Genomic DNA, 12,700 nt, shown 5'->3' with positions numbered 1-12,700 from the left:
ACCCTTCTCGGAGTGCCCTCCTGTTACTTGGGACAGGAGTGCTCAGGAAGGGAGACCTTGCGCATTCCTAGTTTAATACACAGTTAATCTAGAAAACATAGCCTGCATCTGGGCATCAGTGGCTCACGCCTGGAATGCTACTGGGGAGGCTGAGAGCTGAGGATCGCAGTTTGAAGCCATCCTGGCTAGGAAGGTCCAGAGACTTTTGTCTCCAACTAACCAGTTAAAAACAACAAGGGGGAAGTGGGAGGGGGGAAATGAGGAAGGAGGTAACAAGTAGAAGAAGAACTGTACTCACTGCCTTTCATATGAATCTATAACCCCTCTGTATCACACTTTGACAATAAAAAAACAAAAACCCTTCAATGGTCAGCTAATGAGAGTAGGGGCAGGAGAGGCTGAGAAAGAAAGTTCTGAGATTGGGTCTTGTGGCACTTATGGGTGTTTTCAGTTCAGAGAAAAGAGAAAATCTCAAGGGATGAAAACCCAGAACGTACGAACAGAAGAATTTAAAAGCCAGCAGGGCATATAAATTAGCAACCACCTAGGGACAGGTGAGTACAATGGTTTGTGGGGGAAAACAACAATAAAAACAAGTCTAACACCAAGATTCACCTATTGCTCCCTCTGGGTTCGTAGGTGAAATCTTAACCTCCAGCCATGGTAATGACTAATGGGGAGGCTTGGTGGGAGGGCGTTATCTCATGCACCGGTTGGTGGTATTATAAAGAAGGACCTTTCTTTACCTCCTCCAACTGTTTGAAGACACAGCTAGAAGGTGCCATTTATGAACCAGGAAATGGAACCTCACCAGACACAGAAACCGCTACTTAGCCTTGTTCTTGGACTTTACAGACTCTGAAAGTGAGCAATGAAGTTTTGCCATTCGGAAGACACACAGTCAGTGGTATTGTATTACAGCAGCCGGAACAGACTACACTACACTACAGTGTGAATCTTACCTAACTTATCCCATACATAGGACTTAGACAAGTTTGTGTGAGTGTGCTCCCAGGGCTCACACTCAGAGTACTATATCTCTGAGCTTTCTTGCTTAAGGCTAATACATTGCCACTTGAGCCACACCTGCATTTCTGGCATTTTGGGTATTTAATGAGATGAGAGTCTCACAGACTTTCCTGCCTTGACTGCCCTTATATCTTTTTTTTTTTTTTTTTTGGCCAGTCCTGGGCCTTGGACTCAGGGCCTGAGCACTGTCCCTGGCTTCTTCCCGCTCAAGGCTAGCACTCTGCCGCTTGAGCCACAGCGCCGCTTCTGGCCGTTTTCTGTATATGTGGTGCTGGGGAATCGAACCTAGGGCCTCGTGTATCTGAGGCAGGCACTCTTGCCACTAGGCTATATCCCCAGCCCCTGCCCTTATATCTTAGCCTCCTGAGTAACTAGGATTGAGGCTTGAGTCGCCCAAGCTCAATCTCAGATTATATTTTTGTGAGAACACAAGAAAACCTCTATAACAGTGCTCAGAGATATTTTAGCTTATCTCTGTCTTTCCCTGAGGTGGGGTTTAGCACTCAGAGTCCTCCAGCCTCATTCTCTTATCTTTTAGTTGTTTTTTTTTTTTTAAACTAGAGAAGCCAGATGCTAATAACTAGCCTTGAGCAAAAAAGCTCAAAGACAGTAAGTGCCCAGACCCTGAGTTCAAGCCCCAGGAAAAACAAGACCCAAGAAAACCAAACCCAAACCTTAACTAAACGAAGAAAAACTGCTGATACCTGTTGTGCTGTATTTTTTCCCCAACTGAAACCTTTAACCAAAGGGACTTCCTGGGGCACTACAAATGTTTACCATTCCTGACTGACAGTCCTTTTTTCCTCCTTGTCCTCTGATGGGAAGATGGAGTTTGCACAGGGCAAACGAAAGCTGGGTTTGGAGGGAAGTCCGTCTGCTGTAACCTCAGCATCTGTAACCGTGGATGGCACAACTGCAGAGTGTGTGGGTGTTCTTTTTTAAAAAAATATTACATATGTCCTGAATGTGTACAGAGCTTTTTCTTGTCATTGTTCCCTCAGTCATACAGTACAGCAAGTAGTTACATAGCACTTACATCACATCGTATGTAAACACCATTTTATAGAAGGAGTTTGGTGTCTGTGGGTGTCCTCACCATCCATAGACACTGAGGACTGACGACAGACAGCCCCAGCATCTGAAAAGTCAAGAAGACCCTGGAAAGAGCTTAGAGGCTGAGATGGGGGCGGTACTGACCCCTGCGGCCCAGTGGGGAGACTCCTAGCCCTGTAGGAAAGGGCTAGAACTCAAGCAAGGCTAGGACTGCGGTCCTGGTGGGAATAAACCACCTGATATTTAGAGGGTGGGGTGGGGATTGTGTACGGTCTCCTTCTGGGCCCTCAGCCTCTCCCAGCTCTTCCCCATACTTTCCTAGTTCTGTCTTTCCTCAGTCTTCCTCTACCTTCTGTCCATTTCTCCTCAAGCCTCTGGGAAACAGATCTTGCGTAAAAGAGTTTCTTGGTTAACAAACAAAAATATCCTATAGAATTCAGGATAATTTGGCCTCATCAAATTTTGGAACTTCCCACTTTTTATTCCTTTTTGTCAATTGACTTTTTGCTAATAACAGGCATTAGCAGATACCCTTGCGCCATTCCCCACTTAATGTGTAGCTATATATAATGTTTCTCCATTGAACATGGTGTGGTGTGTTTGGTACTGGAAATTCTATCCACTCAATGTCAAAATCACAATGAGGACAGGTTTTGGAGAAAAGGAAAAAAAGAATTATTACCTTTGCCAGGCAAAAAGAGAGTGGTATGACCTGCTATCTCAAACAACAACAACAAACAAACACAAAAAAAAACAAAACTTGAGCAAACAAGTTACAGTTCTACGCTCAGGAGGGGAGGAGAGTTTCAAATCAAACCCAGAAGCCTTGGCTTTGGCCTGGGAAAATGACTTTGGGTGGGAGGAAGGCCTTGAGGCTGCCTGGTTCCCGGTGTACTGGGCAGTCACTCCGCCATTCCTGCAGTCAGCGAGATAAAGAGAGCAGGGTGATGGCCTTGCCCAGAGCCACAAAGACTTTTGTCTTTTCCTCTCCTCTCTCTCTCTCTCCTTTCAGTACAGTGTCTTGAACTCAGGGCCTAGACACTGTCTCTGAGCTTTGGTGCTCTACCCCTTGGACAACAACTCCACTTCCAGCGTTTTTTGTGGTTTAATGGAAGATAAAAATGTTATAGACTTTCCTGCCCTGGCTGGCTTCAAACCGTGGTCCTCAGATCTCAGCCTCCTGAGGAGCTAGGATTACAGACACGAACCATTGGCACCCAGCTTTCAACAGAGTTTTGGTTTTTTTTAAGAATACTTTTCAGGCTGCAGGAGTCCAGTTTTATAGCCTCCTAGATTACAATGGCCAGCCCCCACGCTGTCTGCAGACAAGCTTTTCAAGCCTTACTTAGGGAGGGTGCTGGGATGATTTCTGAGAGAGGCAGGGCAGTACCCACAGCCCAGCAACTAACCAACCACTGCTCATGGCTGCTCAGCCCAGCCGCCCTCAGGCTAGGCACACTTTGCCAGGGGCCTTGAGCCGGAGCAGGCTCCAGTTCTTTGCAATTCCCTATCCAGAGATGGACCCAGGGTGCTGCTGGATTGTCCATTGCTGAGAACTTCCTTCCTCTTTACCCCTCTGGGGAAGGGAAACCTACATACACTATACCGTCACCAGTACCCAGCACCTAGCAGGTGCTCCAAAGTGTGTGAGCTTAATCCATACTAGAAGACAGTGATTGGAGACCCACATTTGCTCACACATCTCAAAATTGCCATAGGTACAGGTTTGGGGTCAATCAACCCAGTTTACCCGCCCCCCCCCCTCCTCCCGCATGAACGACAAGAACACGCCCCCTCCGCCCCCCACCGCAGGTGCAGTTCCTCCTCCGCGCCGCGCGGGGGCGCCGCGGCCCCGCGGAGACCTGCGTCTGCGCCGGCCAGGGGGGTCGCTCTGGCCCCCGAGGACCCTGACGGCGGCGGCGGCGGCGGCGGCGGCGCGTTGCGCGGCCGCGGTGAGTGCGGGGTGCGGTGGGCGGTGCCGGGGAGGAGGGGGGGGGGTGTCCGCTTGGGTCCCTCGGACCCCAGGTGGGGAGGGCGAGCCTGGGGTGACACCCGGGGCGGCGGGGGCGGCGCGGGGCGGTGTGGGAGGGGACCCCGGCCGGTCCCCGGATGTGCGCCCCGGTCCTCAGCCCCGCCGGCCCCTCTCCTCTCCCGCAGGCTCCCCCACCTGTCACCCTGGCCCTCCTCTGCTTGGACGGTGTCTTCCTCTCCTCGGCCGAGAATGACTTCGTCCACCGGGTCCAGGAGGAGCTGGACCGCTTCCTGCTGCAGAAGCAGCTGTCTAAGTATGAGCCTGGGAGTCGGAGGAGGGCCGGGGTCTGTCCCCTCCCCCGGGGGCTGCCCAGGGACTGTCCCCAGGGGACTGCCCCCAGGTGACTGCCCCCCAGGTGACTGCCCCCCAGATGACTGGCTGGCACAGGGCCCTGACTTCAGTCAGCCTCTTCCAGCCATGTCTTTTGGTGATGCTGTTACCCCAAGATGGGAAGGGGCTCCCGGTGCTGGGGGGTGGGGACCTAGAGCTCCCTGAGGTTCACTTTGTATGTTTGGGGCCTGCACCCACTGGGGCAGAAAGGGCCTGAGTTAAGCCACACGCCCGCCCCCCCCTCCGCCTCCCCCTCCCCCCGCCTCTTAAGCCCCGCTTCTGGTTCCTTCCCAGGGTTCTTCTGTTCCCCCCATTGTCCAGTCGCTTGCGGTACCTGATCCACAGAACAGCGGAAAGTTTTGATCTCCTGAGCAGCTTCTCTGTTGGGGAAGGCTGGAGGAGGAGGACAGTCATCTGCCACCTGGACATCAGGTGTGTTCCTCCCTCTGCCTTGGGAGGTGCTCAGGGGTGGGTTGCGTGTGTGGCTGGGCCAGCTGGCTAGGCCCCAAGAGGCTAGCTTGTTAGAAATGGGGGGACCAGAGTGCCGCCCCCTCCCCCCCTCCCCCCCCCCCACCAATCTCACCATAGCCTGTTTCCAAGTCAGCTCTCTGTTTAGCGTTGGCAGTGATACAGCTATGCCGGGCTGGTGGATTTCACCTGGCGATTTCAGACCGAAAGGGTTGGGGAGAGCACCAGGGAAGTACCTGAAGGGGGGTGTGCCTCGCATGCTCCCCAGGGCTAGCAGCCGCCTGTCTGCCGTCCTCTGACGGTTGCTGTGTGAGTCTCGAGGGATGAGGACCTTATCCCGGTGGCTCCAATCGTCGTGTTTAAAGCCACGTGGTTGTGCTGGGCGCTGGTGGCCCACCAGTCGCTGTCATAGTCGCTGCTTGGGAGGCTGAGATCTGAGGATCCTGGTTTGACGCCAGCCCGGGCAGACAGCTCTGAGGGTTGTCTAACTTCAGTTAGCCAGCAGAAAGCCACAAAAGGGACGGTGGCTCACGTGCTCCTGTGGGGTGACAAAGCCGAGTGAGATGTGGGTCCCCAGAGATCGAGCCCCAACACCAGCACCCTCCCCCCCAAAAAAAGTGTCATTTTTCCCCCTAAGAACATAATTTCTGAAATACCAAATACTTACTGTACTTCATATGTAACCAGATTCAACTTTCTAATTGATTAAGTACTCAAAGCTGAACTGCCTGCTTTGGGCTTGCAGAGGTGCTGTTCTGCCTCCACCATGGTGCTTTTGTAAGGGGTGTGTGTGTGTGCGCACGCGCGTGTACACACATCCTGGTCCTGAAGTCAGGGCCTGGGAGCTGTCTTTGAGCTGTTTTTGCTCAAGGCTGGTGCTCTAACTCTTGAGTCACAGCTCCACTTCTGGCTTTTTGCTGGTTGATTAGAGATAAGAGTCTCGGATTTTCCTGCTCAGGTTGGCCTCGAATCCGCAGATCTCAGCCTCCCGAGTAGCTAGGATTACAGGCGTGAGCCACCAGTGCCCGCTGTAAGGGTCATTTGGCTCTGTGCTGACATTGCTGCAGACTCAAGAGCATCACATCTGCTGTTTCTCCAGTAAGCCGTTTCCCTGCGAGCCCAACCACGCTCTGATGACCTCCCTCTGTTCCTGCTCCAGGGTACCCTGTCCAGATGGGCCCTCTGGCCCCTGCCACCCTCCTACCTCCCACCCCAGCAAGTACCGCGGTCCAAGGCCCACCTCGAACCAGGGAGCAGCGGCTGGTCCCCGAGGTGCGCGGGCCGGCCGGTGGCATCGCGGGCGCAAGCCGGACCAGCCTTTGTATGTCCCCCGGCTGCTGCGCAAGCAAGAACAGGCAGCGCCCTCCACCCCAGAGCTCAAGGCAGAGGCCCTAGTTGATGGAGTGTCAGGAGAGCCCGCAGGTTCTGGTGCGGGGGACCCTGACACCGATCGGGGACTCCCCGTATCAGTGGCTGAAGGAGCAGAGGACCCGAAGAGCCCAGATCAAGGCCCCGGGAAGGACGTGGAGCTCCCAGAGCCTGCAAGTCCCCCGGGGACGGCGCACGGCCCCGAGTCCCTTGGAGTGGAGATGGCCGCACAGCTTGCGCTCCATCCACAGCCGGCCTTGGAGGAAGAGGAGGGGAGTCAGCTGGAGCAGAGCCTGCTGAACAGAGAGAAGAAGGAAGAGGAGGAGGTGAAGGCGATGGAGATGGCGAGGGAGACGGGGATGGTGAAGGCGGCCCCCGAGGTGGAGGAAGATGAAGAGCTGAAGGAGCATCACGGCCCTGACAGCTGTCCCGATGACGATTTCAGTGAGCTGCGGCAGGAGGTGATGAGGCTCTTGAGCCCCGGAAAAGGGAGGGCGGAAGTGAGGTGGGTGAGGCCCCAGGTGGATGGGGACCAGGGGTTTGGAGGGTGGAGGGTGGGGCAGCGTGCGGGGTCCTTCTGGAACACAGGGGGAAAGGAGTGGATTTAGGGCCCAGGGCCCTGGGCAAGTCATTCCCTTTCCTCAGTCTCAGTTTTCTCATCTAATTTTTTTTTTTAAATGATGACACAAGCGAGCATTTTGCCATCTGCTGTAGAAGAGCACCTTTTTTTTTCTTGGTCTGGATCTGTGTCTGACCTTTCCTTGGAAGCATGTGTCTGTCCCTGAGGTTAGTTGTGGGTCAAGAAGGGAGACGGGCATCTTTGGTTATTTAAAAAAGATATATGATTTTGAGATAGAGTCTTGCTATATATATAGCACAAGCCAGTCTCAACTTTCTGTGCAGCCTAGTCTGTCCTTGAACTCCAGCCCCTCCTGCCTCAGTCTCCTGAGCACTAGGATTACAAGCGTGGGCTTTCATAACTGAACTAGACCAGCGCTGTCTGATTGACCATCTGTGTACTTTTTTGCCCCTCAGTTTCCCAATCTCGAAAGGGTCTGTGGACCTCCATGTGTACAGATACCTTCCTCTAAAACTCGCACGTCCTGACCATGCTGGCTCAGTTGGGGACCACCCTGACTGTTCTAGCCCTGCCGGAGAGCCCCTCTTCCCTCCCCAACCACCCCCCCCAGCTGTCGGAGACGTTTTGCCGCTGTTTTGGGGGCCCTGGGCGTCAGAGCTCCCTTGCCAAAGGATCTGATTGCTTCCAGATCACAGCCAACCTGACCGAGAAGGAAATCCAGATCGAGAGGATCCACGTGGACACAGCCTCCTTCATGGAAGAGCTGCCCGGGGAGAAGGATTTGGCCCACGTGGTAGAGATCTACGACTTTGAACCCGCGCTCAAGACCGAGGACCTCCTGGCCACGTTTTCTGAGTTCCAGTGAGTGCCCCGCGCGGCGGGGTGACGTGGGCCCCTTGCTCTCTGGAGGGGAGCTGGGGTAGCATCGCAGGCTCCGGACGCGTGCCTGTGCGGTGGCGTGGGGGAGGAAACCCAGTGCTCTTCTCCCTCAGGCCGCCCCCTGCGGGCCCACACACTTGCGGGGATTCCCCAGACCCCCTGAGCACCGCGGCCCGCGCGCCCCCCTGCGCACCCCCCTGCACAGCCCCGCCGGCTGCCCAGTGGGGCTGCAGCAGACACGGGAGTTGGTTTCTGTGTGGAGCAAATTGCCTTGGAACCAGCAGCTTGGCGGAGGCCACATTCAGACACAGGACTTCTTTGCACCCAACTGCTTTTCTTCCTTTTCCTTTTCTTTTTAAAAATTTTCTCTTTACCACTTCTCTACTTTGCTGTGTGGGACACTTTTTTTTTTTTTGGCAGTCCTGGGGCTTGAGCTCTGGTCCTGGGCGCTGTCCCAGAGCTTATTTTGCTCTACCATTTGAGCCCTAGCGCCACCTCTAGCTTTTTCCGATAGTTTATTAGAGATGAGAGTCTCACATACTTCCCCGCCTCGGCTGGCCTCAGATTGCGAGTCTCAGATCTCAGCCTCCTGAGCAGCTAGGATGCCAGGCGTGAGCCCCTGGGGCCCGGCTTTTCTTTTCTTATTTTTTTTTTAAAAGGATGGAGAGGGATATGGCGAAAGAAAGGGGAAGCATGCTGTGGTTTTATTTCGGGGGCAGTGTCTCATTAACTTCAGTGGGCTGCCCTCAAAACCTCTAGCTCTTCCCGTCTCCACCTTCTGAGTCGCCACGCCCTGCCCGCGTGGCCTTCCCACTCTGTCCTCCCTGTGCTTCCTGTGCCTGAGCTCACGGGGCTGTCGGGTGAGCAGGGCCAGCAGGGCTGCCGCTGCTTCTGGCCTCCTCCAGGCACAGAACTCGGCGACTTTCTAAGGAGGGTACGCTTATGTTTGGTCCCGTCTCCCCCATCCCAACCCCTACCACACAAGCCCACTGGCCACCGGCCTCAGAGCCCGCATCCAACTCGGCCGTGGCCACCTTGTCGACAGGAGGGACCTTCCCGCCCTTTTTCTTTCTGAAGCTAACTGTGTTGTCCGGAGAAAGCTGGCAGCCTGTGGTCCACTCCCTCCCTGCCTTGCTGGAGGATCAGAGGCGGGAGGGAACTCGTAGAGGCTCCACGGGGATTTGGGTAACTGCGTCTTCGCCCCCACACAGGGAGAAGGGGTTCAAGATCCAGTGGGTGGACAACACTCACGCCCTGGGCATCTTCCCCTGCCTGGACTCAGGTGAGGCTCGCGGCCCTCTGGTCTCTAAGAGGGTGTGGGGGTAGCGCTACTGCTAGGGACTGGGGGGGGTGGCACCCTGGTTTCCCGGGTGGACCGTGTCCATGTACAGGGGCAGCCCATACTGAACCACTTGGGATGAGGGGTGTGCTCTGGGACTCCCCCCAAGGAGTCCCACACAGAAAGGGGACCGCTCCACTTCCGCTTTCTCATTTCAGCCACCGAGGCCCTGACCAAGGAGTTCCCCACGCTGAAGATCCGGCCCCTCACACAGGGGAGCAAGCAGTCCAAGCTCAAAGCCTTGCAGAGGCCAAGTAAGGCTGTGCCTGTCCTGGGGGGGGGGGGGGAGTTTGCATAGAGCCAGGCAGAATCTTCCAGTTTGCTTTTTTGGGGGGGGTTCCCTGGTGGAGCTGCTGTGGCCAGTGGCTCTCCCTGGCGGCCCCTGGGTGGGGTCCCCCTCCCCTGGGCGGGCTCGCCCCATGCCACGGCCTCCCTGGCACCGCTCGGGGAACGCGGTCTTCCCGAGGTCTGTGGCATCCCTGCTCCACGCGCGTGGGAAGGGCTCGGGCGCTGCCGTCCGTCCCGCTCACCGTGGGCGAGCGACAAAGTGGGAGGCCACTTCTTCCCGTGTAAAGTAGGAGGATTTGACGGGGAAGTCTGAAAACGAAGCCCCCGCCCGGGCCGAGGGCAGAGCAAAGGCGGCCCGGAGCTGGCGCTTCCCGCCTTTCCTCCTCTTTTTCCGAAGCCTGCAGGGGCTTTGAGAGGCCAGCTTTCCACGACTGCAAAGTGGTGGCCAGCGAGACAGGCCTAGGGGAGGCCTGCTAAGGCCATCGGGCTGTGGAGGGTGGCGTGGCCCCTGTCCTAGGCCTCTTGGGAGCAGTGGGTTTCCTGTATCCCTCCCCACCCTAATTGGCTTCCAAGGCTGCTTGCTCTTCCCCCGGGAGCAGAGGCAGCCATAGCCTGAGCCCAGGGCCCCGCCGGCGGGGCTTTCCTTTCAGAGCTCCTGCGCCTGATGAAGGAGAGGCCACAGACAGATACAGCAGTGGCCCGGAGGCTGGTAGCCCAGGCCTTGGGGCTCCAACACAGAAAGAAAGAACTGCCCGCCGACCCAGGTGTGCCTCCCTGAGGCCCCGTGCCGGGTCCCCTGGGCAAGCTGGGGTCCCAACCCCAAAAGCCTTTTATGGACACGGGACAGCCCCTTGCCACCGCCTCCCGACCTCCACCCTGGGGCCTGGGCAGGCTTCAGTTGTTCTAGTTCCAGAAATTTAGAACACAATAAAAGCTTTAAAGTTGTCCTCTGCGTGCTTGGGAAGGCGCAGGTCTGTGGAGGAACACTAGGGGGTGCTGTCCCGCTTCCCGCCGCGGCCTTGGGTCCCAGCAGGGCTTTGTGGGCACGTGTGTGAGGCTGGCGCATGCTCCGTGCCCCCCCCCCCCCCCCCCCCGGTCCTCTGGCAGTCAGAGCCGGGCACCGAGGTTGTGGGCTGGTTGCAGTGTTACCTACTGCTCACTTGAGGGCTCTCTGCAGAAGTAATGGGGACAAAGGCTAGCAGTGAGCGCTGATGGAAGGCCAAGTTTGCCCCCTCCACAGGGGCAGGCGTGAGGGCTTCCTCCCTCGTGGAGCAGGCCCACGCCGTGCCCTCCTCTCTGGCTTGGCCGGCGAGTTGGAGGCACAGCGACCCTCTGTGGGACTTGAGGTATCGTGGACCTGATTTCCTGGGCTGCAGCATGCCCCTTACCCAGTGGGAGCCCTGGGGTCTGAGGGAGAGGGGCAGGCGTGGGCTGACCACCCCCCCACCATTGCGGGGAAGGGCTTTGAGCCCCTGCTCTACAGGCGTGCACCCCTTTCTTTGGGCCTTGTGGCCGAATTTGGCTGTCCCATCCAGTCCCGATGGACGTACACAGTGTCTCTGCTAAGTTTCAGTGTAAAGCAAAAGGAGTTCAAGCAAGGCCATGCCTCCCTCTTTGTGGATTTCCATGGCTTCCCTAGGCTGCTGCTCAGACAGCTAGACTTGCTCTCTTCGTAGTCTGTACTGGAGGAGCCCAAAGCCACGTTGGGCTGGGGGCGGGGGGTACATGGGAACCCAGGGCCTGGCCGTGTTCAGATGCAACCTAGGTGCATATCCTGACTCTTTCAGTCTGCAACTCAGTAGGTGAGGATGTGTGTGACCAGTCCCATGAGCATCCTTGCTGCCCGGGGCCGAGCTGTCGCACTCCGAATCATCCCCCCACAGAACTGCAGCTGTCAGTCATTGCCACAGATGGGCTCCATTTCCTTTTCAGCTGGGTTTTTGGTTTGGTGTTTTTTGTTTTTTTTTGCCAGTCCTGGGGCTTGACCTCAGGACCTGGGCACTGTCCCTGGCTTCCTTTTGCTCAAGGCTAGCACTCTGCCACATGAGCCACAGCGCCACCTCTGGCCATTTTCTATGTATGTGGTGCTGAGGAATCGAACCCAGGACTTCCTGTGTGCTAGGCAAGCACTCTACCACTAAATCACATTCCCAGCCCCTCAGCTGTATTTTTAAAGGCCCTGTTTCCCAATGGTAAATGCTCCTAAATAACATGGTGTTTCAAAGGCCGAGAGCATAATAATAGCCTGAAAAAGAAGAGCGTGCGGTGAGAAGTACCTGCGGTGAGCTCACCTAGGCAGGAGACATGGTAGCCTGGCAGTGGTCTTCCCTTGGCTGACAGCTCACTTTCCCGTCACTTCTCAGTTATTCTAGAAACAATTGGCAGCGAAGTGGGCAGGGTGATGGGGTCTTGCACCGCCCTGCTGTGCCGTCCCTTTGATGTACCCACGCGGTATACGCTACCCACCTGCTCGCCACACCTCCATTACCAGGCTCAAGGTTCAAGGAACTCTCACTTTGCCTGCTAATGGCCAGAGAGCACAAGGGTACTGAGGACGGCAACTGTGATATGCCAAAGAAGCTGGAGAGCGCTTCCTTTCAATGAGCAAGACAGAGGTATTTTGATAGAGACCACATTCAGGTAATATTTATTACAGTATATTGTTACAACTTTTATTCTATTAGCTATTGTTGCTTATCTTATGGTGTTTAAATAAAACTTTAGGTGTGGAGGTTAAACTTTTTTTTTTTTTTCCTTTTTTCCTTTCATTGAATGAGGCTTGACTTCAAGGCCTAGGCAGGTAAGGCTTTGCTAGGCAATTTATACCTTTATACTTGAGCCACACTTCAGATGCTGGTTAATCTTGACTGTCCACTTGTTTGGATGGAGAAGCACCTAGGAGATTGGTAAAGCACACATCTGTGTGTGTGTGTGTGTGTGTGTGTGTGTGTGTGTGAGTTGGGGGAGGGGTTTCCAGAGGACCGAACACAGGGAAGCACCTGAATGTGGGCAGCACCATCTTGCAGGCTGGGGGCCTGACTGGAAGGAAAGGGGATGAAGGAGACCCCAGTGCTGCAGTCTCCGGCCTGTACGAGGCCAGCTGCTCTGCTCTACCTCACGTCGTCCACCATGATGGTCTTGTCTCGCCACAGGCCCTGAACTCACAGCCAGCTGACCGTGGATGAAACTGTGAGCTGAAAGAAACCTTCTCTACGGTTAAGCTGTTCCTCTCAAGTATTTGTGACAGGAGATTGGCACCAGAGAAGCGGGGTCAAGGCTGTGTGACCTCTGGCAGTGCTATTTAGGAGAAGCCTTTGGAACTAGCTTGTGGTGG

The 12,700-nt window shown here is 55.5% G+C and overlaps 1 protein-coding gene across 1 annotated transcript; it reads left to right on the top strand.

Annotated features, from left to right (window-relative positions):
- The first annotated feature begins 3,854 nt into the window (after window positions 1-3,854).
- Window positions 3,855-10,318, top strand: R3hcc1 (R3H domain and coiled-coil containing 1). Its single transcript, XM_048330989.1, has 8 exons — window positions 3,855-4,034; window positions 4,240-4,367; window positions 4,739-4,876; window positions 6,072-6,741; window positions 7,549-7,721; window positions 8,951-9,021; window positions 9,237-9,332; window positions 10,017-10,318. The coding sequence occupies exons 1-8, from the start codon at window positions 3,855-3,857 to the stop codon at window positions 10,142-10,144; spliced, it is 1,584 nt and encodes a 527-aa protein (XP_048186946.1). The 3' UTR covers window positions 10,145-10,318.
- The last annotated feature ends 2,382 nt before the right edge of the window (window positions 10,319-12,700 follow it).

Source organism: Perognathus longimembris, chromosome 21, assembly GCF_023159225.1.
Source record: "Perognathus longimembris pacificus isolate PPM17 chromosome 21, ASM2315922v1, whole genome shotgun sequence".
NCBI classification, from domain to species: Eukaryota; Metazoa; Chordata; class Mammalia; order Rodentia; family Heteromyidae; genus Perognathus; species Perognathus longimembris.
Note: the sequence above shows the minus strand (reverse complement) of the source record. Positions and strands in the feature narration are given on the sequence as shown.